The 27,792-nt window shown below is 46.1% G+C and overlaps 2 protein-coding genes and 1 long non-coding RNA gene across 6 annotated transcripts; 1 reads left to right on the forward strand and 2 right to left on the reverse strand.

The window, feature by feature from the left end:
- Nucleotides 1-1,371: 1,371 nt before the first annotated feature.
- Nucleotides 1,372-7,148, reverse strand: LOC138110056 (T-cell surface glycoprotein CD8 alpha chain-like). 2 transcript variants are annotated; one of them, XM_069014725.1, is made up of 4 exons: nt 6,584-7,148; nt 5,639-6,001; nt 4,933-5,040; nt 1,372-4,391 (listed from the first exon to the last, which is right to left on the reverse strand). In XM_069014725.1, the coding sequence occupies exons 1-4, from the start codon at nt 6,627-6,629 to the stop codon at nt 4,312-4,314; spliced, it is 597 nt and encodes a 198-aa protein (XP_068870826.1). In that variant the 5' UTR covers nt 6,630-7,148; the 3' UTR covers nt 1,372-4,311. The 2 variants fall into 2 exon arrangements, with proteins under 2 accessions (XP_068870826.1, XP_068870825.1); XM_069014724.1 differs by having other exon boundaries at nt 1,372-4,454.
- Nucleotides 7,149-9,264: 2,116 nt separating this feature from the next.
- Nucleotides 9,265-15,667, reverse strand: LOC138110058 (T-cell surface glycoprotein CD8 alpha chain-like). Of its 3 annotated transcripts, none has more exons than XM_069014727.1 (6): nt 15,594-15,667; nt 14,662-15,024; nt 13,987-14,073; nt 13,471-13,587; nt 12,456-12,486; nt 9,265-10,170 (listed from the first exon to the last, which is right to left on the reverse strand). In XM_069014727.1, exons 1-6 carry the CDS (start codon nt 15,637-15,639, stop codon nt 10,125-10,127), a joined length of 690 nt encoding a protein of 229 aa, XP_068870828.1. In that variant the 5' UTR covers nt 15,640-15,667; the 3' UTR covers nt 9,265-10,124. The 3 variants fall into 3 exon arrangements, with proteins under 3 accessions (XP_068870828.1, XP_068870827.1, XP_068870829.1); XM_069014726.1 differs by lacking the exon at nt 9,265-10,170 and adding an exon at nt 10,239-11,641; XM_069014728.1 differs by lacking the exon at nt 9,265-10,170 and adding an exon at nt 11,835-11,895.
- Nucleotides 15,668-15,685: 18 nt separating this feature from the next.
- Nucleotides 15,686-27,633, forward strand: LOC138110060 (uncharacterized). Its single transcript, XR_011150777.1, has 3 exons — nt 15,686-15,759; nt 16,395-16,483; nt 25,411-27,633. It is a non-coding gene; the product is annotated as an uncharacterized lncRNA (long non-coding RNA).
- The last annotated feature ends 159 nt before the right edge of the window (nt 27,634-27,792 follow it).

The raw sequence follows: 27,792 nt of genomic DNA on the forward strand, positions 1-27,792 counted from the left end.
ATTAAGTCTTTTCCTGCTGTGACCTCAGCACTGCACATTGCAACTAGACATGGATGAGCTAACAGTCTTCCCTCCTAAAATCAGTGTTCCTCAATGGAAGCACTGCATTGATTTCAGTCTTCTTTCTGTGAGGTTAATTTTGTGGAGAAGCTGAAGTGGATGCTGTGTGTTACCAGTAATGAGTCAGAGCTTCTGATCCCTGGTAGCTTAGACCTGTCTCCATCCTGTTGCTTTGAATCTTTCGACTTGGCACTTTACAGGATGGCTGCTGCTAAAATTCAAGGTTGGAGTTACTTACCACTTGGAGCCAACTTGCCAAGTTAAAGGCACTAAGTTTGGGTTAGATTTTCCTTGCAAGGTTTGTTTGCCCACTGCAAGATACAGTTTTTCTTTCTGTGCTTATCACCTCGGAGGTTGATTTGTCTCTTGGGCAGGGAGGGTTATAATGCTCTTTAATACATCCCAGCTCTTGCTCTTTTCCTTTTGTGAATAAGAGAAATAGGAAAAGAAGCTTTGAGAACCAGAGAAAAAAATGAAAGTGGCAGCAATGATTTGTAGTGAGTAACGCTGTAATGTGGTGTTACATCACTACTCTGAATTTAATTCAAGTGTTAATATGTAAAAAGGAAGAGTGGTTTACAAAAATGTATATATTTGAGATGAGAGTGACTTAATCTTTCTCTGTGACTTCAAGTTTGCATTAAATTAGCAGTCCTGCAGAGAAATACGGAAACTGGAGCTGTTTACAGCCTTTTATGAGCTCTTACTGAGTCCTGCTGGGCCTGTATGTAGGAACTGGTGTTTTGGATCACACTAACTTGTACTACTTTTTACAGGACAACTGTATCTCTGTATTCAAATGCAAAAGCCCTGGAAATACCCAGTTCCTATTCCACTTCAGAACTTCTCACTTTCTAGAGGGTGTTGTAGAACAGCAGCGCAGACTGGCACAAAGACTCAGTGCTTTGCTGCAGACTCAGAAGCTGGTGAGTGCTGTGACCTGGGCTGCAGTGAGCAAACCTTCCCTGAGTTCAGCAGTTGAAAAGGAGATCCCCTTTTCTCCTGCATTTCCTCTGCCTTGTGTTTATTTTCAGACCTGATGGCGCTGCTCTTGGTTTCCTCCTTCTCACTGTCAGGTTATGGCTGTAACTTTTCCTTTACTTTGGCTAAAGAAACAAGGGGATGGGGAAGGTGCAAATAATGCACCTTGAATGCTCCATTCAAGTCTTGAGCATTATCCATGAGACATTTGCCTGGAGGGAGAGGAAATAAATATATGAGTATAGCTATTTTGACTGACAGTTTTTTCCCCTCAGAACTGAGAGTAAATTCAGTATTTTGCAAGGTTTCTGAGTTGCCTGGGAGGTTTCCAGGAATGTGGAACACAAACAGATGTGATTGATCTCCCATGACAAAAATTTACATGTATTCAATTTATTCAGCACAGATCAGGATGGGAATCAGCCATGATCAGAATGGATAGGTTGTGCTGATCCTGCATGTCAAACAGATTTGATGTCAGATGAATCAGAAGAAAGAAACCTACTTACAAGAAGGTTGTGTTTCACTGCCTATTTACTCTTCTTCCATGGGCTTTTGTACTTTTTTGCTTGCCTTAACCTGCTTTTCTGTGTTGAATGCTGCAGAAGCAGCACCAAGGGTATGGTTCCAAGCACTTGCACAAAATGCACCACAGAATTAGTCTGAGGAGTCTGGGTGGAGTTTAGGTGCCTTCCCTGTGGAGGTCATCTGTCAAATACAGGCTTGAACAGACAAAGTGACTTTAACTGACCAGTCCAGTTACTGGCTCTGGTGGTGTCATCTTGGCTGTATTATGTATCTGGAGCTTATTTATCAAAATCCATTCTCACTCAGAAAAGTTCACTGAATAAATGAAGCTGTGGATGGGGTAGAACCAGGGGTTTATTAACAAATTCTGGATGCTCTGTTTTGGAGGCATCTGATGCCTGCCTCATCTTCATAGGCTTTCAGTGACCATCTTGTACTCTTTTTTCCTTATTAGTTGAGGTTATGCTTAGGTTGGGCAACAGCTCTTGCTCTCCCCACCATTAAGTGTTAACTCCTGGGTTGTTTGTCTTTAGCCCATCAGATTCTGAGAGTTTTGAGCTACTCCATTATTAGTATAGAGCAAGTGTGCAATTAGGTAACCATCAAGCTCTGAACAAATGTATTCCTTCTGCTCCTCTTTGAAAGTCATTCTTTATGCCAGGCTCCAGTTTGCTTTGTGTCAGCCTGTAGCAGCTTCCAGCCTTTGCCTCTGCACCCTGCTCAGTCTCCTTTTTGTGGAACTAGAACCTCTTCCATGTGCTGTAAGCAAAAAGCTGTCTGGTCTCTAGGGCCTGTCCAACAACAGCTTCCTGCATGCACAAGCAGGCACCCTTGAGCTGCTTCTCTGGACTCCAGTGCAGCCAGTCCTCCTCTTTTTATTAGTGCAAGCAGCAGTCCAGGCTCCTTGCCCAGACATTGCCACTTGACCACAAACCCAGCCAGTCTGCTCTGACCTTGCTTGATTTGCTAGAGGTGTATGCATGCAGGGCTGGAGTTGCTCTTGGCACTTTCCCTTCTCACTGCTGCACTTAATATTTGCAATTACTTCTTAACATTTTAGTGCAAAAGATGTGGTTTTCATTTTGCCTTCTACTGGTACCTTTTTAGTAGGGGTGCAAAGGTCTTCTAAAGAAAATCCAGATTGTAAGTGGATTATAAAGAATGTTGTTCCTCAGCTCCACCTGTCAATGGAAAACATCAGAGTCTCTTTTGAGCCATAGGTTTAAATCCAAGGTGCAGTGCTGGGTGAAGCTGAGCTGTGCTGGAACATGAGCTGATCAACGAGGAACGAAGAGCTTGCAAAGCAAAGTCAGTGTTGCTTTGGAGAGCTGTGCTGGGTCACTGCCTCTGCTGGAGGCTTCTGTGGTGAAGTTGGTAATTTTTGGGGTATTCAGGGAGAAATTGGGGCAGTGACTACAAAAGGGTTTGTTTTAGTGCTTGCTCCGAGCTGTTCTGGCCCCCTCAGCCTTCTGACCTTCTGCAAAGAGGAGTGTGCTGCTTTTGCAGCAAAGGTGGAATCAGAGCAGTTCAATGCAGCATATTGGGTATATTTGTAAAGCATACTAAAATTTAAGGAGCTCAGTGATAGAAAACCTCATGTAAGAAGAGACAAAAGGACAAGTTTTACCCCCAGGTATCTTGGGATGGGCGGCAGTCCATGAACGCGTAGGATCTCACAGAAAACCCTCAGCTGGAGAGCTGGATTTGCTTTTCAACTCCCTTCTCTTACAGGCTTATGCTAACTCAGTATGTCTGTTACAGTGGTACTAGAGGTCCAAAATGGGAAGATTCCACTGTGCAGTGGATTTGGAGCTGTGTTCAGGGGGGTAATTATCACTGTCAGTGTTGTAATTATTTTTCTAGATGTTGATTTCCTGTGCAAATGAAAGACTGCAGAAAAGGCACTAACAAGCAAACCCTACAAAATGACCAAAAAACCCAAACCCAAAGATTTCCTACTTCCAATTCTTCACTGCAAGAAGAACTTGCCTGGATCAATATTGCTTCAGGACTGGGGTCTTAGTGCAGTGCTGCATGGTGGAGCATCACTATTAGTGATGTCAGTTAATGCCCAAATATAGGTCTTTTTTATTGCTTGGGGTTTTATTTTTCTCTGTTTATCCTACAGTAGGATTCAATGCAGTAGTGAGGACTTTGTTGTGCATGTGTTCATCTTACTGAAATGCTTTTTTGAATTTAAATACCTATGTCCTGCTTCTCCCCACATGATTGTCCTCTGTAGGCTCCCAAGCAGTAGAACAGGCAATAAATTAATCTCTGGGTCATGACATAGTAATTTAATTAGGAAGAATAACAAAACTTACAGGGATTGAAATACAGAAAAATGCTTTCGCTCAGTTTTCTGAATGGCTTTCTGTTCAATGTTTATACATTTAATTTTGGTGTGTGTCACATGTCACATTCAATGACAATGAAAAGAGAAAATACTTTTTCAAGGCAATGTTTCCCATTCATAATGTGTGGCCTTTTGTTGGGAAAGAACCTCTGATGCTGCAGTCAGATTGTTGCACCTCCTTTGTACAAAATCTTTGGAGAGAGCTGGAGTGGGAGGGGAAGGTCACTCTGGAAGTGTGGAGATGATTTTTTGGAAGATACCAGGCAGTGGTGATAACAGGGATCCTTCTCTTGCATTGACCTGCTTATCCCATGCTTTGCAAAGCAGCCAGAACATCCATCTGTCTTCCTGAAGGACAGGGCTGTGGTTTCAGGCCAGAGATGAACCTAGAGGGGGTTGTGGTGAGCCTTACGTCGACACAGCACGATGGTGATGGCCAGCAGCTGGAGAAGCAGGAGACAGAGGCCTGCCAAGGGGACCCAGAGGAAGATGAGACAGAAGTACTCCAGATCTTCCTGCATTCTTCTGTCTGCAGGAATGGAGAAGAGGAAAGGTCCACCAGGTGCTCACAGCTGGTGTTACTGCCAGTTCTGGTGGAGCCAAGGGAGCTGCCCAGGGCCCTGCCTGGTGTGCCTAAGGCAGAGAGCTTCCCCTGGGCCTGCAGAGATGTTCTACTCCTGTCAGTGTTTTCTTGGGCACTGGAGGAAGGACACATGGCCAAAAGCTCTTCTGTGTCCTCTGATGAGGCTAAAAGCAGCCCTGGACCCCAAGGTTCTACCCTCTTGCAGCCTGTTTCTGGTGTGCCCAGGCATGGGATGTGCTCACGCTTTTTACATCATCCTTAGCCTTTCCTATGGGGGATGAAACACTGGAATTTAATCCATCCTATCCTGCTAAAGCTGTATGGATTTTCACTCTTCCCCCAACCCAAAATATCTGCAGGATGCCCCTTGTTATCAGTGATGAGAATCCAGCTCTTCCCCTTTCCCTCCCTGCATCCAGGCTACCTGGATCTGATGTCTTCTGGCAGGAATCCTTTTCAGTGATGCCGCACTGGGTGGTGGGTCCTGGTGTGGTGGGTCCTGGTGTGGTGGCTGCTGGTACAGTGGTGGTGACTGTAAGTGAAATGGATGAATTCAGAATGTAGGAAAATACAGTGAAATAACTCTCCTGCCTTTCTTCTCTCCTACCTGGGCACAGCTGTTCCTGTGCACAGCAAAGGGCTCAGCTGTGGGGAACTTTACATAGAGCCCATTTGGATGGGGTGTCCCCCAGGGAGGGTCTCCCAAGAGCCAGTAGGGAGCTGCAGCCTCCTTATTTCTCACTTTCTGACACCATGCTCAGAAAGCCTGAGCTCCTGAGCCTGGCAGTGCTTTTGGGACCTGTGTGTGCTGAGGAAGGAGGGGGTGGTGGTGGTGGACTTTGCTTTAGCCTTCTCCCTTCAGAGCCATGGGTGGCATGGGGAAGTGGGGATGGGGAGGCAATGGTGGGTCTGCCCAGTCATCTGTGCCTTTGGGCAGGAGCAGTCCCAGGAACAGAGGTGGCAAGCAGGGAGCCTCGGGCAGGAGGACCAGTGGGTTGGTCACAGGATGCCTTGGGCAAGCAAGCAGGGAAATGGGGTTTGTGGGAGAGATAGCTGTGAAAAAGGGCGTGGGCAGGAGGTGCTGGGCATTTTGGCAGGGCTGAGTGAGGTTGGGTGAAGGTGTTGCTGACCTGGAAGGAAGGCAGGCTGGCCAGGGCTGAAGAACAGCATCTGGTTGAAATTCATCATGCAGAAATAGTTCCCCTCATCCTGCGGTGTGAAGGACTTCACTACCAACAGATAGACCGTGTTGTGTTTGCTCGCCTCAAAGCGAGGGGATGTTCTCTGATCCCTGCTGAATGTGAGCTGGGAAACAGAACTGATGAAGACGATGAAGTGAAGGGTCCCACTCTTGTCCTGGTGGATCCAGAATGCGCCGCTGTTCCTGTCAGTCTGACACTCCAGCTCCAGCCTCTGTCCCACGCGGAGCTGGGTGATGTCCTTGGGAGACCTGACCTTCATCTCAAGTGACTGGCCATGGATCCCAGGGCAGCCTGCAGGAGAGAAATCCTTGCTGGAACCTCTTGGGAAGACTAAAGGGGTTCTCTGAGGACACCTCCCTCCCTGGCCATGGGCTGGAGGTACAAATGCAGAGGGAAGACCACGCTGTCTGGATGATGTGAAGGTTTTCTTGGAGTCCTTGCTGGGCTGGTGCAAGGAGGGTGCTCAGCAATCATCCACCCGGGCTTTTACGGTGGGTGCTTCCCTTCCAGTGCCTTCTCAGGGACATTACACCCTCCCTGCTTCTCCAAAGTGATAAGCTATACAAGCTCCCTATAAACTCTAACTTATAAACCTCTTTTTTTCTCCCCTTCTCCCTCCCTTCCAAAACCACTCATCTGAGCAGTCTCCCTTCCCAGTGCGGGTGGTGCTGCAGCCACCCCTCCAGCTGCCCTTTGCTGGCTGAGGTGATTCTGCCTCTCCCCCCACAATTACTGAGCACACCTCAAAGCCAGCCTTTCTGGTTTGATTTTTTCCTCCCCTTTAACTAGTTAGTCCTATGTCTTGAATTTGATAGAAGGGTTTTCCTTGCCCATCCCGGTGGAGGGGCTGCACAACCCCGTGTCGGTACTCACAGAGTCCCAGAGCGAGCAGCAGGAGCAGGGCAGGAGGCCTGTCCATCTTCTCCTGGGGTGTCTGCGCTTGGGGCTGGTGCAGCACAGCTGAGATGATCTTTGTCCCTTCACTTGGGAGGCTGTGTCGCTCTTTGGGGAGGATGTGATGTCATCAGGACCCCACCATCAGGACACATTCAGTTCAAGTCCAAAATTTGGGTCCCTTTAACCTCATAATTTCTTAGAAGCGCCTCAAGGATTTTTCCTGGATGACTTTCCTCGAGATCCAGAGTGATGCTGCTCATGGCTGAGGTAGGATCAGGCACCACAGTCTGCTGTTCCCTCCTCACAGATTCTGTGCAGAAGATACACACCAGTCCCATCCTTTGTTGCAGGCCCTCGAATGCTTTTCTTGGCAGGGATTCTGCCTCTTTCTCTTGAGCACATTCATGGAGTCCCGTGTGCATGGCAGAGCCCACAGTGACACAGGTGCTTTATGGTGTAGATCCACGTGTGGTTTGTCTCCAAGCACAGGTTTCTGGCACACAGACGGGTATTTCTCTATTGTTCTTGTTGTTCTTCTTCTTTGTTCAGTTCTTCTTTGCTATTGCCACCTTTTCATGCAAGGTGGTTGGTCTAGGAGCTGGAACCTGTTGAGACTGCCCCTTGCACAAGTGAGTGTTTTGCTTTCTCTTTGTTTTCAAAACTTGTGGTTCTCTTCTTTCACCACAGGGTCTTCTGCTCTTCAAAAAAACCCTTCTATGCTTCACCAGAGAGGGCCCTTGCTGCTGCCTCGAGGTGACCACTTGCACATGGGGATGGGTGATGCTTCCTGGACCTTTACACGCACAGAAAGAAGCATTTCACCAGAGTGCAAGGGGCTGGGCTGATGTTTTTCTTTCTTCTTTACTTTCCTGTTGATTGCTTTTCTTTTTTTATTACACCTTTTCAGAGAAGCTCCTTATTTTCCTTGGTCTGTCAGAAACCAGGTGCTGCTGAGTTTGATGCCCTTCATATTGGGGCTACTACTCAGAGCATGAGATGACCAGGCCATCTTGTCCTGGGGCCTGTCCTTGGAGACGGTGCAGCGCAGCTGAGATGATCTTTGTCACTTGGCTTGGGAGGGTGTGCTGCTCTTTGGGGAGCATGTGATGCCATCAGGACCCTCTTGGGTAAAGTGACAATGCTTGGCATCTGTGGCAAAACGTTGAGGAAAAAAAGAATTTCTGAAGAAATTAGTGTCTAGTCCAGAATTTGTAATTTGCTTATTGTTTTACCTACTTGCGGTTCTTTTGTCTCACCACAGGTTGCTTCCGTCCTGCCCCAAACCCCCTTGAGTGCTCCAGTGGAGAGCCCTTGCTGCTGTCTCTGAGTGACCACTGGCACAGGGGGACGAGTGATGTTTCCTGGAACTTTGCACACACAGGCTTTCCTGTTGATTATCTTTCTGTGTAAGGTTTTTGTCTGGGTTTTTTTTTGTTTGTTTGTTTGTTTTTTAATTAACCCTTTCCCAGGAAGCCTCTTGTTTCCTGGGTCTGTCAGAATCCAGGTGCCCTTGGCTTTGATGCCATTGCTATTTGTGCTGCTACTGAGAGCTGAGTTATGGAAAATGGTTTAGGAACTGTGTTTATATTACTGGGCATCAGAGTGTGTTGGTGAGTGGGGAAAGCTGCTGCTGGGCTGCTGAGATGTGTGAGGGTCACTGGTGCTGTGTGAACTGTGGCCTGCAGAGTGTGGGTTGGAGGATCAGTGTGAGGATGTGTTGAGGGAGGCAGGAGCCATCCCAGAGCCTCCTGAATTTGGCACTGGGCTTGAAAGTGATCAGGTGTGTTCTGAAATAACAAACAACAAAAAACCCCTCTGAAACAAATAAAACCCTCAAAGCAAACAGATCCTGCTTCTATTTCTTCATTTGCTGGAAGAAGATTTCTGTGTGGGGATCAGCAGCAGAGCAGAAGGAGCACATTGCCCTTCTGCCTGGGCTGCAGGAACATGGTGTGATGTGTAATGTGAAAAGTGGATAAAGTGACTGAGAACAGGCAAAACCTATAGTTTTTTAAGGTAAACTTTTAGCTCACTGATTCAGTAAGAGACCACCCAACAATTAAATTGTTCTTAGATCCCAAATTTTGAGGCTTTTCTGTTAATTTTTTCTTCATAGTGTGTGTAGAGCCATGTAGTTGTCACTCAGTATTTGCCCGCTATTGCTCAGATACACTTATCTAGTCCCAAATTATTTTGTATTTCTTTAAAAATTCTTACAAACAAGTAAGTTGGGAAGAACTTTGTTTTTCTCTGATTTTCTCTCCTTCCTATCTTCTTTACAGAGGAGGAGACTATCAAAGGGTTTCTTCCACTCCTTGTTTTGCCAGGTTTTTATCATCCCCGTGACAGGAATTCCAGAGTACCCGCAGACTCTTTATCTCAGGCACTTTCATGGCAGCTTCCTGGGATGTGGGAGTGTTACTGGGCCCATCAGCAAATCCCTGGGAAGATACCTTTAGATCATTTTAGGCTGTGGTAAGCTGGAAGCTGAGGTCTGGCATCCTAAAGCTCAGGATGGTGTATAAATCACTGGCTTTTCTGTTACCCAAGACTTTCTCAAACACTTCTTTATTATCTTCCTGAAGGATTTTAGCTTTTGTGAGACTAGGAACTGAAGAAAGAAAGCAACAATGGTCATGAATCTGACTAGAATAATTTTATTTTTTGTCTCAGTTCTTGAATTTCAAGTGTACTAAGGAAATACTTACATGAAATATAGATCTGAAAAAACAGAATTTACAGTAGTCCATAACATGTCCCCAAAAAATCAACATGTTAAATGTGCTGCTTAACCAAAACAAGTGACAAAGATTTTTTATTTTTATCCCTCAGCCATTTCCCTCAGAAAGAAAGCAAATCCCACCTCCCTTGCTGGGGCCAAACTCCTGCAGAGATAGGTGGGTTGGGGGTAGCAGCAGAACCAGGCTAGTATGAGGTGAACAGTGAACCTTAGCCCCCTGTAAAAACCTCAAAAATAAGGCCCTTTAATCCATATTTAGCTTCTCAGTGTAGTCTTGTATTCCATTACATGAAACAATAAAAAGCCCAGGAGAGAGGGTACCACAACAAGAGGATGTGTTGAGTGAGGATAATCATTTGTAAGGCATCGTGTTGCAAATTCCACCTTTGGCTGCATTTTGGGAGGAAATTGCTCACAGCCTTGAGCAGAGGTCCAGCTCAAGTCCTTATTTCTCATCAGCTTCTCACTGAGGCACATCAGCATCAGGATTGGCCTGGCTGTTGTGCCTGAACCCTGTCACTGGGAAAAGAGACGGCCTCTGGCCTTGGGCATTGACAGGAGAAGCTCAGGGTTTGGAAGGAGCTGTGCTTTCCCCTGCGGTTCACAGGGAAGTGCTGCTGCTTGTCTGTGTGCCTGTGCTCCCAAGATCTTGTCTCTTCAAATCTGGCAGAGTGGGTGAGGTGCAGTCACATTGTGGATAATGTAGGAGGTGGATTTCTGTGCTGACAGCTCCCGGGAGAAGATCCAGAAGCCAGAAGGTGCAGATGCTGATTTGTGTTAGTTTGGGGTCCTGGGTTTTGTGGGGGGCTTCGCGTTTGCAGGTCTGGAGAGAGAAGAGGGTTTGGTTTACTCAGATGGGACAGGAGCAAGAAGGCAATTAAGGCTCCTTGAGCCTTGGGCTGCAGCCAGGGACCTCCAAGAGGAGGCTGCAAAGTGTCCCTAAATCCTCTTTGTGCAAGTGAAAGATCTGCCACCATTTCCAGTAGTGACAGGCACCAGAAGGATATTCTCAACATACACTGATGGTCAATTCTTATATTAATTAAAAAGTAAAGTGGGCTTTTAAAATTTACCTCCGACTTCTGCATTCTCCTGCCCTGTCATTATACCTCTCTCTACATTCAGAAAGGAATGAAGAAAGAAGAGCTCAGCGTTTGCAGGGGTTTTTTTTGAGTTAGACAAGGTGTTATCAATTCAGAGAGAGTTTTTCTTGTTGGAACGTGTTGCCTGCAGAGAAGTTTGAAAGGAGGCTCGCCAGAGAGTCAATGTGCACACAGAATTATAGAAATGAGTAGTCTCCATCGACAGAGAGTTTTATGCTGATCTAATGAGTTGGGGATTTGGCACCCGTTTTCAGGGCAGATTAATTGGTGGTGGAAAATGAATCCTTCTGCTGCCAGCAAGGACTGCAGGCCAGATCCTGGGGTGCTCCTTAATGGAGTGAATTGCACTGTGAACTTCCAAAGAGCTTCCTTTCAATAAGCAGGAGCTGCTCAGAGCAGCAGGAATTTCGTCTCTAAACAAAAACTGAAATGTGCTACAATAGCTAAAGGCACAGCTCTGTCAAGTTAGGGCTGCTGCAGGAGAGCCATCCTGAGGAGGTGATTTCCTGACACCCCTGTCTAATGACCACTGCATCAGGGCAACACTGGAGAGCTCTGCAGGGTGTTTTTCTCCCCACAGAGACAGATCAGCCCTGCACAGAGCTGGCAACAGGGGTTGAGATAAATGAAGAATGCAAACACAGTCCTAAACAAGGCTGCACAAAGAGCTCTTCCTTATCATTTCTCCCCTGGAAAGGCAGGCGAGGATCAGGAGAGTGCTGGGTGTAATAAATATCCTCTGTGAAAATGACAGTCTGTTCCCTTTCACAGACAGGTAAAAAAAAATACAACCTGCCTTTAAAAGAAAAATAAATTTGTAGGGATCCATTTTCTGCTAATGTTGGGGGGAGAAGTTCTTTCTGAATGATTGTATTAATTTGGAGAAGTAAACAATTTCCTTTGTTACTGTGAAACCATGGATGTATAACAAGGACCAGGAATTTATCTGATTTAAAAGATGCTTTAACTGGCAAAGAATGAGGCTTCAGAGGTGTGAACGTGCTGTTCCAAAGTTTCTTGGCAACCCAGCTGTTCCAAGCACCAGCCCAGCCCTGGCTGCCCTTGAGCAGTAGTGGGGATTTCTCGGTGTCTCTCTTGCCACAAGCCCCAGGGTGCACAAGGCTTGCAAAAGTGTAGAAGTGGTTTCCTGCAGAGCAGGAGAGGTGAGAAACCAGCTGCAGGGAGGTCAATCTGCAGAAGCAAAATGTGTGTGGGCAAAGGCATTTCCTCTTCCAAAATGGGGAATTGCAATTCTCATGCTGATCTTGTTTTCCTGGTGACTCAGGGTGAGGGGTGGGCTGGGAGGCAGGAGGGAAAGCATAAAGAAAAGGTTCCTGTGTGCCCTAGAAACTGGGTTACCCCTCAATCTATTGCTGTCTGCACTGGTGTTTCTCAGGAGAGTCATGCCAGGCTACAGCAGCCTCTCTGCTACTGTTCCTTGGTGCCTGTTGGGGAAACAGAGGCAGGAAACCATGGTGCTGTTGGTCCAAAATGGTGCAGAGGGGGATTTGGGATCCAGGAACTCGCATGTAATCCATGGGGACATCTGAATGTGTAGTGATGAAATCACAGAACTCTTTTGGGGATGGGAAGGGATGAAATACAGTCCCCCCTCAGGCTGAAGTTAGGAGTGGTGCATTGGGAGCACAGAAATGTGGATAATTATGAGAACTGGGTGATGCACAAAGTTTTTGGGCTGCCACAAGCACCTCCTGTCTTTCTGTTTCATATCTGCTGCAGGGTTGGAGCTCAGTGATTTGAATTACTTAATAGATGAAAACAAAAAAACCCTCCAAACAAACAAAAAGCCCCAAACAAAACCAAGAACAGAGCACAGGAAAAGCTTCTGTTCTGTTTTTGCCCTTAAGTCATTACTCAGGCCCCTCCCAACCACCTTCTATCAGATGAAGAATTTTTAGGTTGCCTTTTGGCACCAGCCTCCTTTATCTCTTGAGGGTGAGATGTTGCCAAGTTGAACAGAAAAATGCCAATGCCTGTCACTCACCTCTTACACCTGCATCTTCGTCTTCTGGTTCCTAAAAAAAGAGAGAAAATGTTTTAGTTCAAAGGTACTAAGTCCCAGCTCAGGAAAGAACCACTCCGGTGAGGCAGGGCTGGTGTTCCCCAGAAGCTGATATCTTTAAGACTAACAATGGATAAACCAAGCCTATTTTTGAGGAAATCCATGCCAGGGAATGGTGCTGCAGCTCATGTTACCCCAGTAATCCACTTAAATATTCTCGTGAATTCATCTTTAGGGTGGGTAGCAGCAGCAGCGTCAGCCTGGGAACACTGAGGGTGAATTATTTCTATTTGCTGTCTCTGGTCACTTTGGCACATTGCTGAAAATCCCTCAACAGCAATTATTTCTGCAGCAGGTGATGGCAATGAGGCCACATCGCATGCACCTAAGTTAATGATGCTGTTCCCTATCTTAGCCTCTGTGTTGTTCCTTTGGGGTGCATGCAGCAAAATAAAATCTCCAGCCATTAATTTCAGATCAAGGTAAAAATCCATCCTCAGGGGCTTGGTCTGCAGCAGAAATTAACTGTAGCTGAGGTCTTTTCACTGGTCATAATGTAATGAAGTTTCTCATCTGGTTCCAGCTTGAGCTGCTAATGGGACTCTCAGCATTTACTGGAGCATATTTACCCAGTTAGGTCAGAATGTTTCAGGCTCTGGGACTTTAACCTCTGAGACACCCATTTGGTAGAGCCAAGACAGTTGATAGAGTAAGTACTGTCTCTTCCTAATGTATTGTTTTTTCTTGAAGGTCTTTTCCAACATAAATAATTTTATGACTCTATGATTCTAAGTTGATAATTCTTTCTCATCTTAACCCTTCTGATGAGGATTAAAATACAGACACTGATTTTAGCAGTGGTCCTTCTCTTGCATTGACTGTGTTCTGGTTATCTGCTGCCTCCCAAAGCAGCCAGAACATCCATCTATCTCCCTGAGGGACAGGACTGTGGTCTCAGGCCAGAGGTGCATTTGGAGGGGGTTGTGGTGAGCCTTACGTCGACACAGCACGATGGTGATCACCAGGGCGATGAGGAGCAGGAGGCAGGCACCTGCCAAGGGGACCCAGATGAAGATGTGACAGGAGAAATCCAGATCTTCCTGCATACTTCTGTCTGCAGGAATAGAGAGGAGGAAAGGTCCATCAGGTGCTCACAGCCTGTGTTACGGCCAGTTCTGGGATAATCATTCTCCTGGGGACTTGAGGGAGAATATGTGGGCAAAAGTTTTCTCATGTCTCCTGCTGAGGCTAAAAGCAGCCCCAGCCCCCAAGGCTCTACCCTCCCTCCCCTGTTCCTGGTGTGCCCAGGCATGGGACATGCTCATGCTTTTTACATCATCTTTAGCCTTTATTAGGTTGGATGAAATGCTGGAATTTAATCCTTGCATCTGTGATAAAGAAGCTCTGTGGATCTTCTCTCTCCCTCCCTATCCCAAAATGCCTGCAGGATCCCCCTTGGTGTTAGTGGAGCAGAGTCCAGCCCTTCCCCTCTCCCTCCATCCATTCAGGTTACCTGGAGCCAGAGTCTTGGAGTTGGGGTCCTCAGTTATGCCATGCTTGGGGATGGGTCCACGTGTGGTGGGTGCCACTGTCGTGGTGACTATAAGTGAAATGGATTAATTCAGAATGTAGGGAAATACAATAAAACAGGTCTTTCCTGCCCTTCTGCTCTCTTAACCTTGCCAGGGCACAGGTGCTCCTGAATTCAGCTCCAGGAGAGCTTCATGGAGCCTGTTTTGCAGGGGGACTCCCCCAGGAAGGGTCTCCCAAGAGCCAGTAGGGAGCTGCAGCCTCATTATTTCTCACTTTCTGACACCATGCTCAGAAAGCCTGAGCTCCTGAGCCTGGCAGTACTTTTGGGACCTGTGTGTGCTGAGGAAGGAGGGGGTGGTGGACTTTGCTTTAGCCTTCTCCTTTCAGAGCCATGGGTGGCATGGGGAAGTGGGGATGGGGAGGCAATGGTGGGTCTGCCCAGTCATCTGTGCCTTTGGGCAGGAGCAGTCCCAGGAACAGAGGTGGCAAGCAGAGAGCCTCTGGCAGGAGGACCAGTGGGTTGGTCACAGGATGCCTTGGGCAAGCAAGCAGGGAAATGGAGTTTGTGGGAGAGACAGCTGTGAAAAAGGGCGTGGGCAGGAGGTGCTGGGCATTTTGGCAGGGCTGAGTGAGGTTGGGTGAAGGTGTTGCTGACCTGGAAGGAAGGCAGGCTGGCCAGGGCTGAAGAACAGCATCTGGTTGAAATTCATCATGCAGAAATAGTTCCCCTCATCCTGCGGTGTGAAGGACTTCACTACCAACAGATAGACCGTGTTGTGTTTGCTCGCCTCAAAGCGAGGGGATGTTCTCTGATCCCTGCTGAATGTGGTCCGGGAAACAGAACTGATGAAGACGATGAAGTGAAGGGTCCCACTCTTGTCCTGGTGGATCCAGAATGCGCCGCTGTTCCTGTCAGTCTGACACTCCAGCTCCAGCCTCTGTCCCACGCGGAGCTGGGTGATGTCCTTGGGAGACCTGACCTTCATCTCAAGTGACTGGCCATGGATCCCAGGGCAGCCTGCAGGAGAGAAATCCTTGCTGGAACCTCTTGGGAAGACGAAAGGGGTTCTCTGAGGACACCTCCCTCCCTGGCCATGGGCTGAGGTACAAATGCAGAGGGAAGACCACGCTGTCTGGATGATGTGAAGGTTTTCTTGGAGTCCTTGCTGGGCTGGTGCAAGGAGGGTGCTCAGCAATCATCCACCCGGGCTTTTACGGTGGGTGCTTCCCTTCCAGTGCCTTCTCAGGGACATTACGCCCTCCCTGCTTCTCCAAAGTGACTTCCTGAAATCACCTTTTGCAAAGCCCCTTTTTTTCCTCCCTTCTTCCTCATCTGCAGAATCACTCATCTGAGCAGTCTCCCTTCCCTGTGCGGGTGGTGCTGCAGCCACCCCTCCGGCTGCCCTTTGCTGGCTGAGGTGATTCTGCCTCTCCCCCCAAAATTACTGAGCACACCTCAAAGCCAGCCTTTCTGGTTTGATCCCCTCCCCCCTCCTTAACTATTTATCACATTTTATTGGATCCAGTGGAAGGGTTTTCCTTGCCCATCCCGGTGGAGGGGCTGCACAACCCTGTGTCGGTACTCACAGAGTCCCAGAGCGAGCAGCAGGAGCAGGGCAGGAGGCCTGTCCATCTTCTCCTGGGGTGTCTGCGCTTGGGGCTGGTGCAGCACAGCTGAGATGATCTTTGTCCCTTCACTTGGGAGGCTGTGTCGCTCTTTGGGGAGGATGTGATGTCATCCGGACCCTCATGGGTAAGGAGGTGATGCTCAGCATCTGTGGCATAACGAGGAAAAATGTATTTCTGCAGAAATTAGTTTTTAGATCAGAATCTGGGTTCTTTTATCCTTATCAGTTCTTAATGGTGCCTCAAGGATTTTTCCTGGATGACTTCCCTAGAGATCCAGAGTGATGCTGCTCATGACTGAGGTAGCACCAACCACCACAGCCTGCTGTCCCCAGCCCTCTGGGGGTCCACAGCAGCTCTAGCTGCACAGAAGTTACGGATGAGTCCCATGCTTTTGGTGCAGGCTGCACTTCGCTTTTCTTGGCAGGGATTCTGCCTCCCACCCTTGAGCACACTCGAAGGATCCCGTGTGGCTGGCAGAGCCTACACGATTTTGTTACCCGGCGAGGTGCAGGTGTTTCATGGCATAGATTATACATATCATTTATCTCCAAGCACACGTGTTGCTGGCACACAGCTGGGTCCTTCAGGTGCTTGATTGTTCTGTTTGCAATTCTTCTTTGTTTAATTCTTCTTTGTAATTGCAAATCTCTTTGTGCAGGGCACAAAGGTCTGTGAGCAGAAACCTCACAGGAGTGCCCAGTGTCCAGGGTGTGCTTTGCTTTTTGTTTGTTTTAACAGCTCATGGCTCTCTCACCACAGGTGCTTCCTCTCTGCCAAAAAAAACCCCTTGTGTGCCTCAGTGGAGAGGGCCCTTGCTGCTGCCTCCAGGTGATCACTTGCACGTGGGGGTGAGTGATGCTTGCTGGAGCTTTGCACACACAGTAACACAGGTTTCACAGCCTGCAAGGGGCTGGGCTGATTTCTTTCTTTCTTCCTGGCTTTCCTGTTGGTCATTTTTCTATATGCATTTTTTTTCCCTTTACCCTGTTGCAAAGAAAGCCCCTTTTTCCTGGGTCTATCAAAAGTAGGTGCTGCTGGGTTTAATGCTGTTTCTATTGGGGCTCAGAGATGAATATCTGAAAATGGTTTAGGAACTGGGTTTATTTCTCTGGGCTTCAGTGTGTGTTGGTGAGTGAAAAAAGCTCGTGTTAGCCTGCTGAGATGTGTGAAATTCATGCTTTTGTTAGGCTGGGAGACTTATGATGTCTATCTTAAATAGACCAAATAAAAGTAAAATGGAAGTGAATGTGCTGGCCAGTGAGGAGGGGTCAAAATATTTGTCAAATACAGGTTCTCACTCTGCTGTAGAGTGAGCAGGCAATGCATGTCCTCAGAGATGTGGTGATGGATGTGCTGGGAGAACCTGTACAATTAAAGGATCATCCAGGAAGGGCTACTGCCTTTCTTAGTATGGATATCCCACTTCTTTCTTGTCTCTGACAAATAGTAAATTTTATTATGAATTGGTCCAGGGTACCAAACTGGTGCCCAGATATTCCTCTTCTCTGTGTAGAGGTGTCCTTGATCTTGGTCCTCTTTGCTCCCAGATGAAGCTGGTTTCCAGGGAAGGCCACCTTTCTCTCTGCTAATGAATATATCCTTTAAAGGCAAGGCAAAAGCTTCTTGTCAGCTGGGAGATACAGCTGCAAGAGGGCTGTCACACATCGTGTTTTTACTGACTTCTGTGATAAGGTGCTGTGTAGCACACAGCTATTTCTATTTTGCATATCAACAAAGAAGAAAAAATAAAGTTGCAGTAGCAATTACCTGATTAGGAAAATCTCCAGGACATAAGCAGGACCCCCAGGAAAAAGCTCTGATTTAAAATCAACACTTGTATTAATAATTTAGAGTGGTTAATGTAAGTTTAACACTGATGACCAAAATTGGGAGGAGGTGTCTAATCAGATTAATTAGGGAATCCCCTTGCTTTTCATATGCTCTGGTTTGCCTGTTTGTCCTCTAGACAGTATTTTAAAATAGGCTGTCATTGTTTGACTGAGGACCTAAACCAAATCAATGAACACTAGCATTAATAACATGTTTTATTAGTAATTTACTTAGTAATTTCTGTTGTAGTGTCACTGGTATGATATGACTAAGGAAGAAAAAATACTCAGACAACCAGTTAATTCTGCAGAGCATCTTACAAGAGAAATCAGAGACCAGAAGGTTGATTAGAAAGTAGGAGGTCATTTCTTTTTTCACCCAAACCTGCATATAAGTTTAATTTTACTCACAGCTAAGGTTACAGGATGCTGATTGCTGGTGAACTCCAACCTAAGTTGCTTATGACTGACATTTACCTTTATATACTAGGGCCAGCCTAGGTCTGTATTTAACTGATGTCAAATAATTAGTAGAAGACAGGAGCAAGGAGATAAGAGGAAAAATCATGCAGGGATGAGACAGAGTAACAAGGATCCACCTGTTTTTGATCAGGGCTTAGCAGGAGGTGAATTTAGGATTCATTTTCTCTGCTTTCTTACATCCCTTTGACAGAGAAAGAATGGGAAATGAGAGGGACCTGAGACACCAGAGCTGGAGGGCATGCTGAGTTTTCAATATGTTTGATTTCTCAGTCATTTTGTGGAAAGACCTCAGGGACTTTTTCATGGGGCAAGAAGCTTTTCAGTTTCTCAGTGTCAGTCATAGCAGACATTGCCAGGATGTCTCACAGTATTGTGTGCTTGGAGCTCCTCTGGGGACAAGGGAGTCACGCTGCCATAGTCCGTGAACAAAAGAGGAGCACCAAAATGACTGTGCTCCATCAGATCTGTTGTTGTGTTGCCCATGGTGTCCCCTGGTGCTCCAGAAGGACATCCCATTGCCAAGCAGGGAGCCACATTCCTGAGGATGAGCAGGAGCTGTTGCATCCCTGCGAGGGGTCAGTGGTGGTAACTCAGGAGTGACACCAGACTGTCTTTGCCACAGCACTGCTGACTCTTCCTGTTCTTAACCCTTGAAGAATTGCATTGAAACTTTCCATTCCACTTTCATGGGGCGGAATGGAAAGTTTTAATGAAGATTTCAAAATTTAGTCACAAATTACAAGCATTGTTTTTCAAACAGAGGGAAAAATACCATGTTGAGACTCCAGCACACAGCTTTTCCGGTGTGAAGTGAAGCTGTGGTTTATCAGCCACTTGCTGCCCCCCTTTTCTTTGCAAAGCTTCAGCACTTTAAGAGCTTTGCAGATGTCAAGTGCAGCAGTCACCCACCAGGTACTCACACTATTTTTCCATTGTAGCCACGTGTTTCCAGTTTGGTGGCCAATGCTGCCCACTCTTCTGGGTGCTCTCAGTGTGCACGTCACATACCTCAAAATCCAGAATGCAAACCACAAACACTCCTGCACTCTCACCTCTCCTTGGTAGCCCTTTAACTCACCACAGGGCTGGAAATCTCCATAATCTCCAGGCTTGTTGGCACCTCAGCTGAAAGTTTGATAAAGACCTGGATGTGTTGTGAGTTTTCCTTGAAGAGCCTTCCCACAACTTCTCTCTTGATGCTGCAGAGCTCATTTGTGCTGGCATTCAATAAATCAGCAATCTGTGCTGGCTTCTTTTGGGGGCTGGTATCCACATACTCTGCCAGTGCCCCAGCTGCAGTTAACAATGGACAGGCTGGCTTTCTGCCACTCCAATCTAAATATCACTGATTCAGACCAGAATGAAAAAAGACCTAACATTTTTCTAATTGTATCTAGACTTAAGAAAAGGTAAATTATCTGCTTGGCTCCAGTGCATAATTTTTTTTTTGTCTGAACAGTTCAAGTAGGTGAACTGGTCTCATTATCTCAATTCCCACAATCAGATTTCTGTTGGGTTCGAGGCACTGTTTGATTGTTGTCCTCTGAGTTCAGCTCCCTCCCAGGGTCCCATAGCCTTGGTATAATCCCCACAGCTGACTTCTTTTGCCCACACCAAGCCAGAATCTTGCCATGTCTCCTTCTTTGCTCCACACTGACCTTCTTCCCCAAAGATGTTGGGCAGGAAATCCTGGTGGAGATTCCTCAGGGAGTTTTTGGAACCATCTGTGTAGTACAGAAGGACTTTCCCAGAGCAGGGTATTGCTGTGCACCTTTACTGTTAAAATCTTTGAGAGGGAACTAATTTCCATAGCAGGTTACAGCTAATGGAATGGAGGAAGGGCTCCCATTTCTGTTCTCCATCTCTCCTGCTGGCAGAACTGGCAGGATGGAAACCCATGGCTTGTTGGAGACAACTTGCTTCATCCATTTTGTGGTCCTATTAATAGTGTTTGCTGGTGGATACATCTTATTTGTTCTCAGTTTTGCATTTATTTGAAAGAAAACCCAACCCTCTCTGTTGAATTAGACCTGTAGGATGCAACCCTAAGCCACAATACCCTGATCAAAAGGGACAGGGCAGGAGGGATGGTGGCATCAAAAAGCAGCAGCTGGTTTAATGCTCTCCTGCCATCAATGAAACAAACTAGATTTGGTGCTGAGCTTCACTTTTAACAGCCTGATCCCCACCAGTACTGTGAAGAAAAGTGTGTGATTATTCTTTCCATGCCTGTTCTCCTACTGGCACCCCTCCCACCCTGTTTGTGAGTGTTGGACTCAGAGGTCAAATGGCAAATCATGTCTAAAATTCTGCAAACTTTATTTTAATGCACATTAATTTCCTTGCATTTATGTGTTGTAAATACAGAACTGCAGAAGGATTTTAGAGAGACTGGGCAATACAGGGGCAGGAGAAATTTGGAGTGCGTGACTGTGAAGTGCTGTGTGGAAGGAAAACCAGTCCTGACTTGACTACAAAACTTGGGTTAGAACAGGTACTACCGTTGTCCAGCAGGAAAAGCAAATGGATGTCAGCAGGTAGGAAGGAAAGCAGGTATAAAACAGAGAATAGAGCAGAGAACAGCTTTGCCATTGTATGGTCCAATGGTCCAGTCCATGGCCAAAGCATGGTCCATTGCACTGTATAAATCCTGAATGCTGTGTGTTGGTCTGACCCCTCATCTCACACAGGGGACTCAAAAAAGAAGTAGTAGAACAAGAAAAGGTTCAGAGCAGGACAAAATGTAGGATCAGAGGCCTGGGATGGATTTTGTGTGGCAGGCTAGGACTCTTTACCCTGAAAACATGATTTGAGTGGGTATCCACTACAGGTCTCCAGAACTGTGAGAGGCTTGAAAGGAGCAGAGAGGGATTGATTATTCCATGCCTTTTCCAATAGAGAAAGTAAGGGGCATCAGATGATGGTGGGTGAGGCTGAACACAAAAGAAATTCACCCAGGGATGTCCCTGACTATGGATGCAGAGCCTGGACAAATGCTTGGAAGAGAAGTTCATTGTGGGTTACTCAATAGACAGCAACAGGCTCAGGAAATCTATTTAGTTAAAAATAGAATGAATATTAAGGGAGAGTGACACATATGATTTTCTTGTCATTATTCCTTAGTCATCTGCTCTTATCCAGTGTTGGAGACAGGATGGTTGTCTGGATGAACCTTTGCTCTGAACCAAACCACTCATTTTTACATTCTTAAATGTGAGATTTCATTACAATGTGTCATTTTTAGGAAGCCATTTGTTACAAAACTCCACATCCATTTCCTCTGAAACACTATTAATTTTCCAATTATCTCATTCTTTAATGCTGGGCACTTTAATCTTCCTTAACTGTTCGCCCTGCACAAGGACATTTATCCAACAACAGATCCTGTGGTTTCTCACAGGAGAATATTTATCCCTCTTGGAAAAGGGATAATGGCCAGGAAAGATGTTTGACCCTGGTCAACTACCTCAGTTTGTGTTCCAGCTTTGGGAAAGCAAGGAGTGACCCAGCTTTGGGAACCAGGGGAATTTGCAGAGAGGCAGCTTCCTTCCCCTGACATCTCCTTGGGGATGTCACCTTGGGCTCTGCACAGTGGGGTGTGACCCATGTTTGTAATTGTATCAGAATTATCCTGGCTATGGCAGTGATAGGTGTCAGATTAAAATTAAAGGACCTGAGGAAATGCATCTATTTTGTAATGGCTGTTCCACCACTGCTCTGACTCATTTCCTTCTGCATCCAGATGACTTGAGACATGTATTTTAATAACAGGAATGTCATTTACAGCTCATTGCCCAGGGCAGGAATGTACAATCCCAGCCCCCAGGAATATTTTGTGTCAATTTTGTTTTTTAAGCAGACGATAGGAAATATCCCAATTTGAATTTTGCATTCAGTGTTGGTGTTAAGGCATAATGTTTTGAAGCCCCATAGCTGAGTGTCAGTGCAGCCCAGCACCTCTCCCTAAGACATCAGTCAGTGAGTTTACCTCGTGCTTGTGCTGGATGATTGCACTTGGACTTTGTTGAAGAATGGCAGCAGTTCTTCTGTGACCCTGCCTGTAAGCCAGGAGCCCCCAGAGCTCAACATCTCCTCCCTGGTGTGCCTGAAGAAGGGTCATATATTGTTAGGACAAGGGGAAATGGCCTCAGGTTGAGCCAAGGGAGGTTCACTTTGATATTAGGAAAAATTTCTTCATTGAAGGAGTGGCTAAGAATTGGAACAGGCTGCCCAGGGCAGTGGTGGAGTCACCATCAGTGGTAGTGCTCTAAAAACAAGCAGACATTGCACTTTGGCATTGAGGTATTTGGTCTAAGGTTGGACTTGATGATCTTGGAGGTCAAATGATTCTCTGATTCTATGTTACGATGGGACTCAGCTGTGGTGCTGCCATGGGCTGTGCTGCCACGTGGAAGAGCAGCACTCACCCAGCTCCTCCGAGGATGCTGTGCCTGTTCCCAGAGGCAGCTGCCCAACATCAGAGTTTTGTGCTGCATTTCATGCTGCCTGCACAGCCCACAGCCCTGGCTCTCCGTGCTGGGAGGGTGCAGCAGGATGTGTGGTGGGTGAGATCACATGTGTATCTCTGGGGACAGATATGTCTCTTAAGCCACAGCCCTCATCCCTGCTCAGCCTTGCGGGGAGGGAGGGTGGCTGCACACCAGATTTTGGTGCCCACCCTCCTGGCTGGATGTTTTAACCACCAGCAGAGAAGAGGAGTAGAAAACCCAGTGTGGCTTGCAGCTGGGGCAGGGTAAGGCTGGCTCTGAGCTCGCAGCGTGGAGGAAGGGGTGGGACGGGGCAAGGGCTGGCAGCAGCACGATGCCTGTGGTGGTTCTCACCAGCTTGTGGGCTCAGCATAGAGTCACAGAATTTTTTAGGTTGGAGAAGATCTTCAAAATCATCGAGTCCAACCCTTAACCCAGCACTGCCAAGGCCACCACTAAAGCGTGTCCCCAAGTGGCACATCTGCATGTCTTTTAAACCCCTCCAGGGATGGCGACTCCACCACTGCCCTGGGCAGCCTGTGCCAGTGCCTGACAACCCTTTCCATGAAGAAATTTTTCCTAGTCTCTCATCTAAACCTCACTTGGCACAACTTCAGGCCATTTCCTTTTGTCATCACTTTTCTTTGGAGGTGTCCATTGCTCCCAATGCTCTACAGAGGGCAATCTGGAATTTTCTGGCATTTCCCAGCAAAGCTCAAGCCCTTGAAAAACTCAATATTGCAAAACTTCTCCAAATTTCTGCAGGATTGAGTTTTCTGCTGCCTGATGCAGAGGCTCAGCCCAGGGCAAGACAGAATTTAGCCCTGACTCATTGGTGGAGCCTAAAAGCCAAGAGGACGAACTCAGAGGTGCCTGTGTCAACCTGTCTGCCTGAGAGTCCCCACCAATGCAAGGAGCTTTTGGGAGAGGATGGAGAGGGCTTTGCCAGCTGAACAAATTTCCTTTTCACATTGACTTCCAGCTGAGTGATTAATCTCAGGGGTTTGGGGGTTTTGTGTTAAATGAACTAAATAATTTTGCTGTGTGAGATCCCTGTTGCAGCCGCACTTAGGCATGCTGTACCTGGCTGAGAAAACATTCTGAGCTGATGTCATCACTGGGATTTTTTTTGGAGTGTTTCATACATTTTAATGTTTTAATTTATTTTATTTATTATTATTTATTATTTTATTTTAATGTTTTAATTTATTAACTAGATCAGGAAGTGTAAATAGCAATAATGATACTCTCTCTCTTAAAAATGTGATGCAGCCCCCTTTCATGCACATGTGTAGCTTAAAGTCTGAATGAGAAGTTGAATTTAATAGAAAACCACAGATGCCTAAGGGAGGAATGTTAAGGCTCCTGTCATCTTGCAAACATTTAAAGCTTGGGTGAGTTTTGCTTCAGGTGTAAGAACCACTGGTGTATGAACTCAAATTAACCTTTCTCATAGCAAAGCAGTAGAGGAGTAAAATAAATACCTTATATAAATTTATTTTTGACTTGGTCCAATATGTGTTCCACTTAAATGAATGCTGGAATAACAAATATTTGTTTTTAATCCCACAGAAGTTGCAGATCTCACCCTGAATGCACTCACTATGGATTTATTGATAGCAAAAGTATTGGTTATTTCAGCAAATAATACATAATTTCATAACTGGAAATTATATTAAAATATAATTAGAATAATATTGAAAAAAACCAATTTCTGGTTTATATAAACCAGAAATTTAACACATTGCTGTTTTTGGCTTATTGAACGAAATGCAGTGAAGTCTATTGCAATAAGGGCAAGAAGTATTTATGCTGCTTGGAGGTAGTTTCTTTTTCCCTAGTGGATTTTTTTGGGATTTCCTTGCAGCTTCTGGGACACATCTGATTTTATACAGTGAGAGAAAAAGACATTTAGAAATTCCTGTTTGACAGATCTGATCTGAATGCTTAGAAGTCCTGCTGTGAATCCATTTCTCCTGCCAGGAGAACATATTTAATAAGTAGCTACAGTGCATGGAACTGTTCTGGGTGAGGATAAATCTGAAGGAATTTAAACAGCACCCGTGGGTAATGTACCTCCTTTCTTTTTTGCACAGATTTCAAGTCTAATCATTTAATAGAGGTGTTATTCAGCCTTTCTCCATTATTACGCCTTGCTCAGCAGTTTATGACTGAAAAACTATTTTTTTCTGTATTAGGAGCTTTAAACTCAGAGATAACTTTACTCTCTTGTCAATAGCTTGCTTTCAATTCAACGTTTTCAATTGCACCTGATTTGATTTACTTTTTTGTAAAAAAACCCACAGACCATCTGCATAAAAATGGCAGGGCATCTTAAAAGAATAAAGAAAAATGGCAGAGCATTTTAAAAGAATAAAGAAAAATGGAGCACTTTCAATATTAGATTAACAACTGAGATATTCTGTAAAGACTGGCAATTTTTAAAAATGCATTTACAGAACTTTAACAAAACCATGAAGACTATTTACTGCAATGCCTGAAATACCTGTGGTTTTGCTCTGTATCTACGTCCTTTGAATATTTTAATGTTTTTGAGGTCTGCACTCTTTGTTGAGAAAATATCTGGATTTTTTTTTTTCTAGTATAGAATGTGTATTCTATATATTCTTTATATACAGTCTATATATTCTATATAGAATATATGTGGGATGTGTTCTATACAGAATATATATTATATATATTCTATAAAATATAAGAGAAATAATAATAATAATAATAACAACAGCAACAGATTATTGCAATGTGATTTTTGATTTCTTTTACAATTCCTTGCCCAGCATAGTTGAAGTTTTGTTCTTGAACCCATACATCTGCAAAACCCTCCTTGTCCTATGCAAAAGCCTTTTGCCTTTGTCCAACTTTTGTAATCTTTTGTCATTTAAGCCGAAATCCTTCATTTACTGCTGAAGTGCAGTTTTGTGGTTATATATAAAATCTCATTATTTTGCCTTCTAGGCTTGGATGTTCCTTGCTGCAGGAAGGATGATGACAGTGGAAGACAGGAGAAGGCTGATCCATCCTTGAAGGAATCAAGGAATAAATTCAGGACCCTCATGTGCCAGCATATCGTGGCTGAAGTGACACTGTGATGGACAGTGCTGTCACCTGTACCTCTCTCTCCATGGATCCAGAGATCATGCTTCTAGCAGAGAGGCACAGAAACATTTTCCCACTAATTTTCAAGTTGGAAACGACACGCCACAACTTATCATGGCATCTGTGATCCTTGGCTGGCATCGTCATTGTGCTGTCAGCATAGAAGTTGCAGATATCAGGGGACTGGGATAATTTTCTCAGCATCTTTTTATTAGTGTTTCTGTTTCTTGCTTATTTATGCTTTGGGAAAAAAGCCTATGAAATGGGAGGTGATTTTTTTCCATCAGCTCTCACAGTTGTGAAACCTGCTGCTGAAATCTCTGCCAGGTTTACTGTCTAAAATGTTCTATTGATGATTATAGAAATTTCTAGTATTTTTTCATAATTTCTACCGGCAAACTGCCCAAACCTGTGTTTCAACAGGCTAGACAACATCTTTGGCTGTTGCCGTCCTCTCCTGTTTTCACTGCACACAGGTGTTCTGGAGTCTGGGTGGTTTTTGGTTTGGGTTTTTTTTTCCAAATTACAAAGGAAAAGCATAGGAATTGGGGAATTCAGACATTGAGCAAATTCTTTGCTGTGGGTGGGCAGGGAGCTGAGGGATAAATCCCTATCCTTTGTGCTTGTGATATTGGAGTTGGGCTAAGTGGCTGAACTCTACCAAGACACGATGGTGCTGTCTCAGGGAGGGGTTCAGTGAAGGTCAGACTCTGTGAGGATGTCCTGAGTGTGGAGAAGGAGGAAGAGCAGTGGACTGGGCAGGGTTATCCCTGAGGCCACTCACCTTCCTGTGGGAGAGGAGAATTGCTCTGTGCAGTCTGTATTTGCTGCCCAGCCCCAGCCCTGGCTGCTTGGCCATGGGAGATCATCTCCTGTGCTGGCTGGGAGGTGGGAGAGCTGAACAAGGTATGGACATTAAGGTCAGGACACCTCAAGTGTGGGAAAGGGAGCTGGGATGTCAAAAGCAGCTGCAGGCAGAGGTAAAACCCCTGTTTTTTAAAGAATAAACCTTTGCCCGTGGGAAGTTTCGAAGGGGTTTTCTTACAGCTGTCCTGAAAAATGTACATATCATAAAAACCATCTGCTGCTGGGGCAAAGCTCTGCTCATTACTTGCAGGGTAGGAAAATGATGGATTTAGTTCATTGGAGCTCTCACAGAGGATAAATTGTGGTGTATGGGAATCAGAGATGCTCAGAATCCCCTCCCTGCAGCACCTGTGGTGGGATAGGGGGTTGTGCTGGTGCCCCCACAGTCATAAGCTGGGTGGCCTGAGAGCTTGGGTGAGTGTCACAGCCTGGAAAAGCTGGCTCAGCACGATCCACTGCCGGCTCTATCACTGCATCATTTAGGGGAAGCACCCACAGCTGGGCTTGAGACCAAGCACTCTGAAAAAATCAGTATTAGAGTGGAAAGTGGCAGCTCCCTGCGGCTGGGAGGGGAGGGAGGGGAAGGCCAGAGCGATGCTGCTCTGCCACTGTGATGCTTTGCACCCACAAACTTGTCCCAAGACTGTGCTAGCCCCAACACTGAGGACTCTAGACCACCTTCCCTTTGTCCTCACTGTAGCTGGCACAGTTCTAGTGCCTGTGGTTGAGCAGATGTGGGGCTGGGGGTGCATCTGAGGGTGAGTGCTCGCTGTTTGTGCTCAGCAGGATGCCGAATTTCCAGCCTCAGCTCTGCCATGGAGCCCTGGGCAGAAGCTGAGCCTTGGTACCATCCCTGGGGAGACCTTCCCTGCTCCTGGCATCACTGAGGGCTCAGCACACAGGGGTGTCACTTGGGGCTCAGCACACAGGGGTGTCACTGATGGCTCAGCACATGGGGATATCACTTGGGGCTCAGCACATAGGGATATCACTTGGGGCTCAGCACACCCAGGCATTGCTCAGGGCAGTTCCTGCTGGCCATGCTGTGCTGCTGGGCTCAGGGCCAGCCCCTGGGGGCCTCTGTTTGCTCTCAGAGGTGGTGTTGACTTTCAGGCTGTGCCAGGTGTTTGGCCTTGTGTGCATGGCTTTGTCTGGCTTTCCTCTCCCACTCCTGGCTGTTTGCAGTCTCCCATGGGAGAAGACATCCTCCCGGATCTGCTCCCCCCTGCAGCTTTTGCTCTGCTTTAACTCTTTCTTGGTTGGAGGCCATGGTTCCTTGTTCACCATGCAACTGTGTTCCTCACTGAGCAGGACCAAAAGACATCAGACTGCAGAACAAAATAACTGAGTGATATATTCACTTTTGTATTGAAC

This window comes from Aphelocoma coerulescens, chromosome 4, assembly GCF_041296385.1.
Source record: "Aphelocoma coerulescens isolate FSJ_1873_10779 chromosome 4, UR_Acoe_1.0, whole genome shotgun sequence".
Lineage (NCBI taxonomy): Eukaryota > Metazoa > Chordata > Aves > Passeriformes > Corvidae > Aphelocoma > Aphelocoma coerulescens.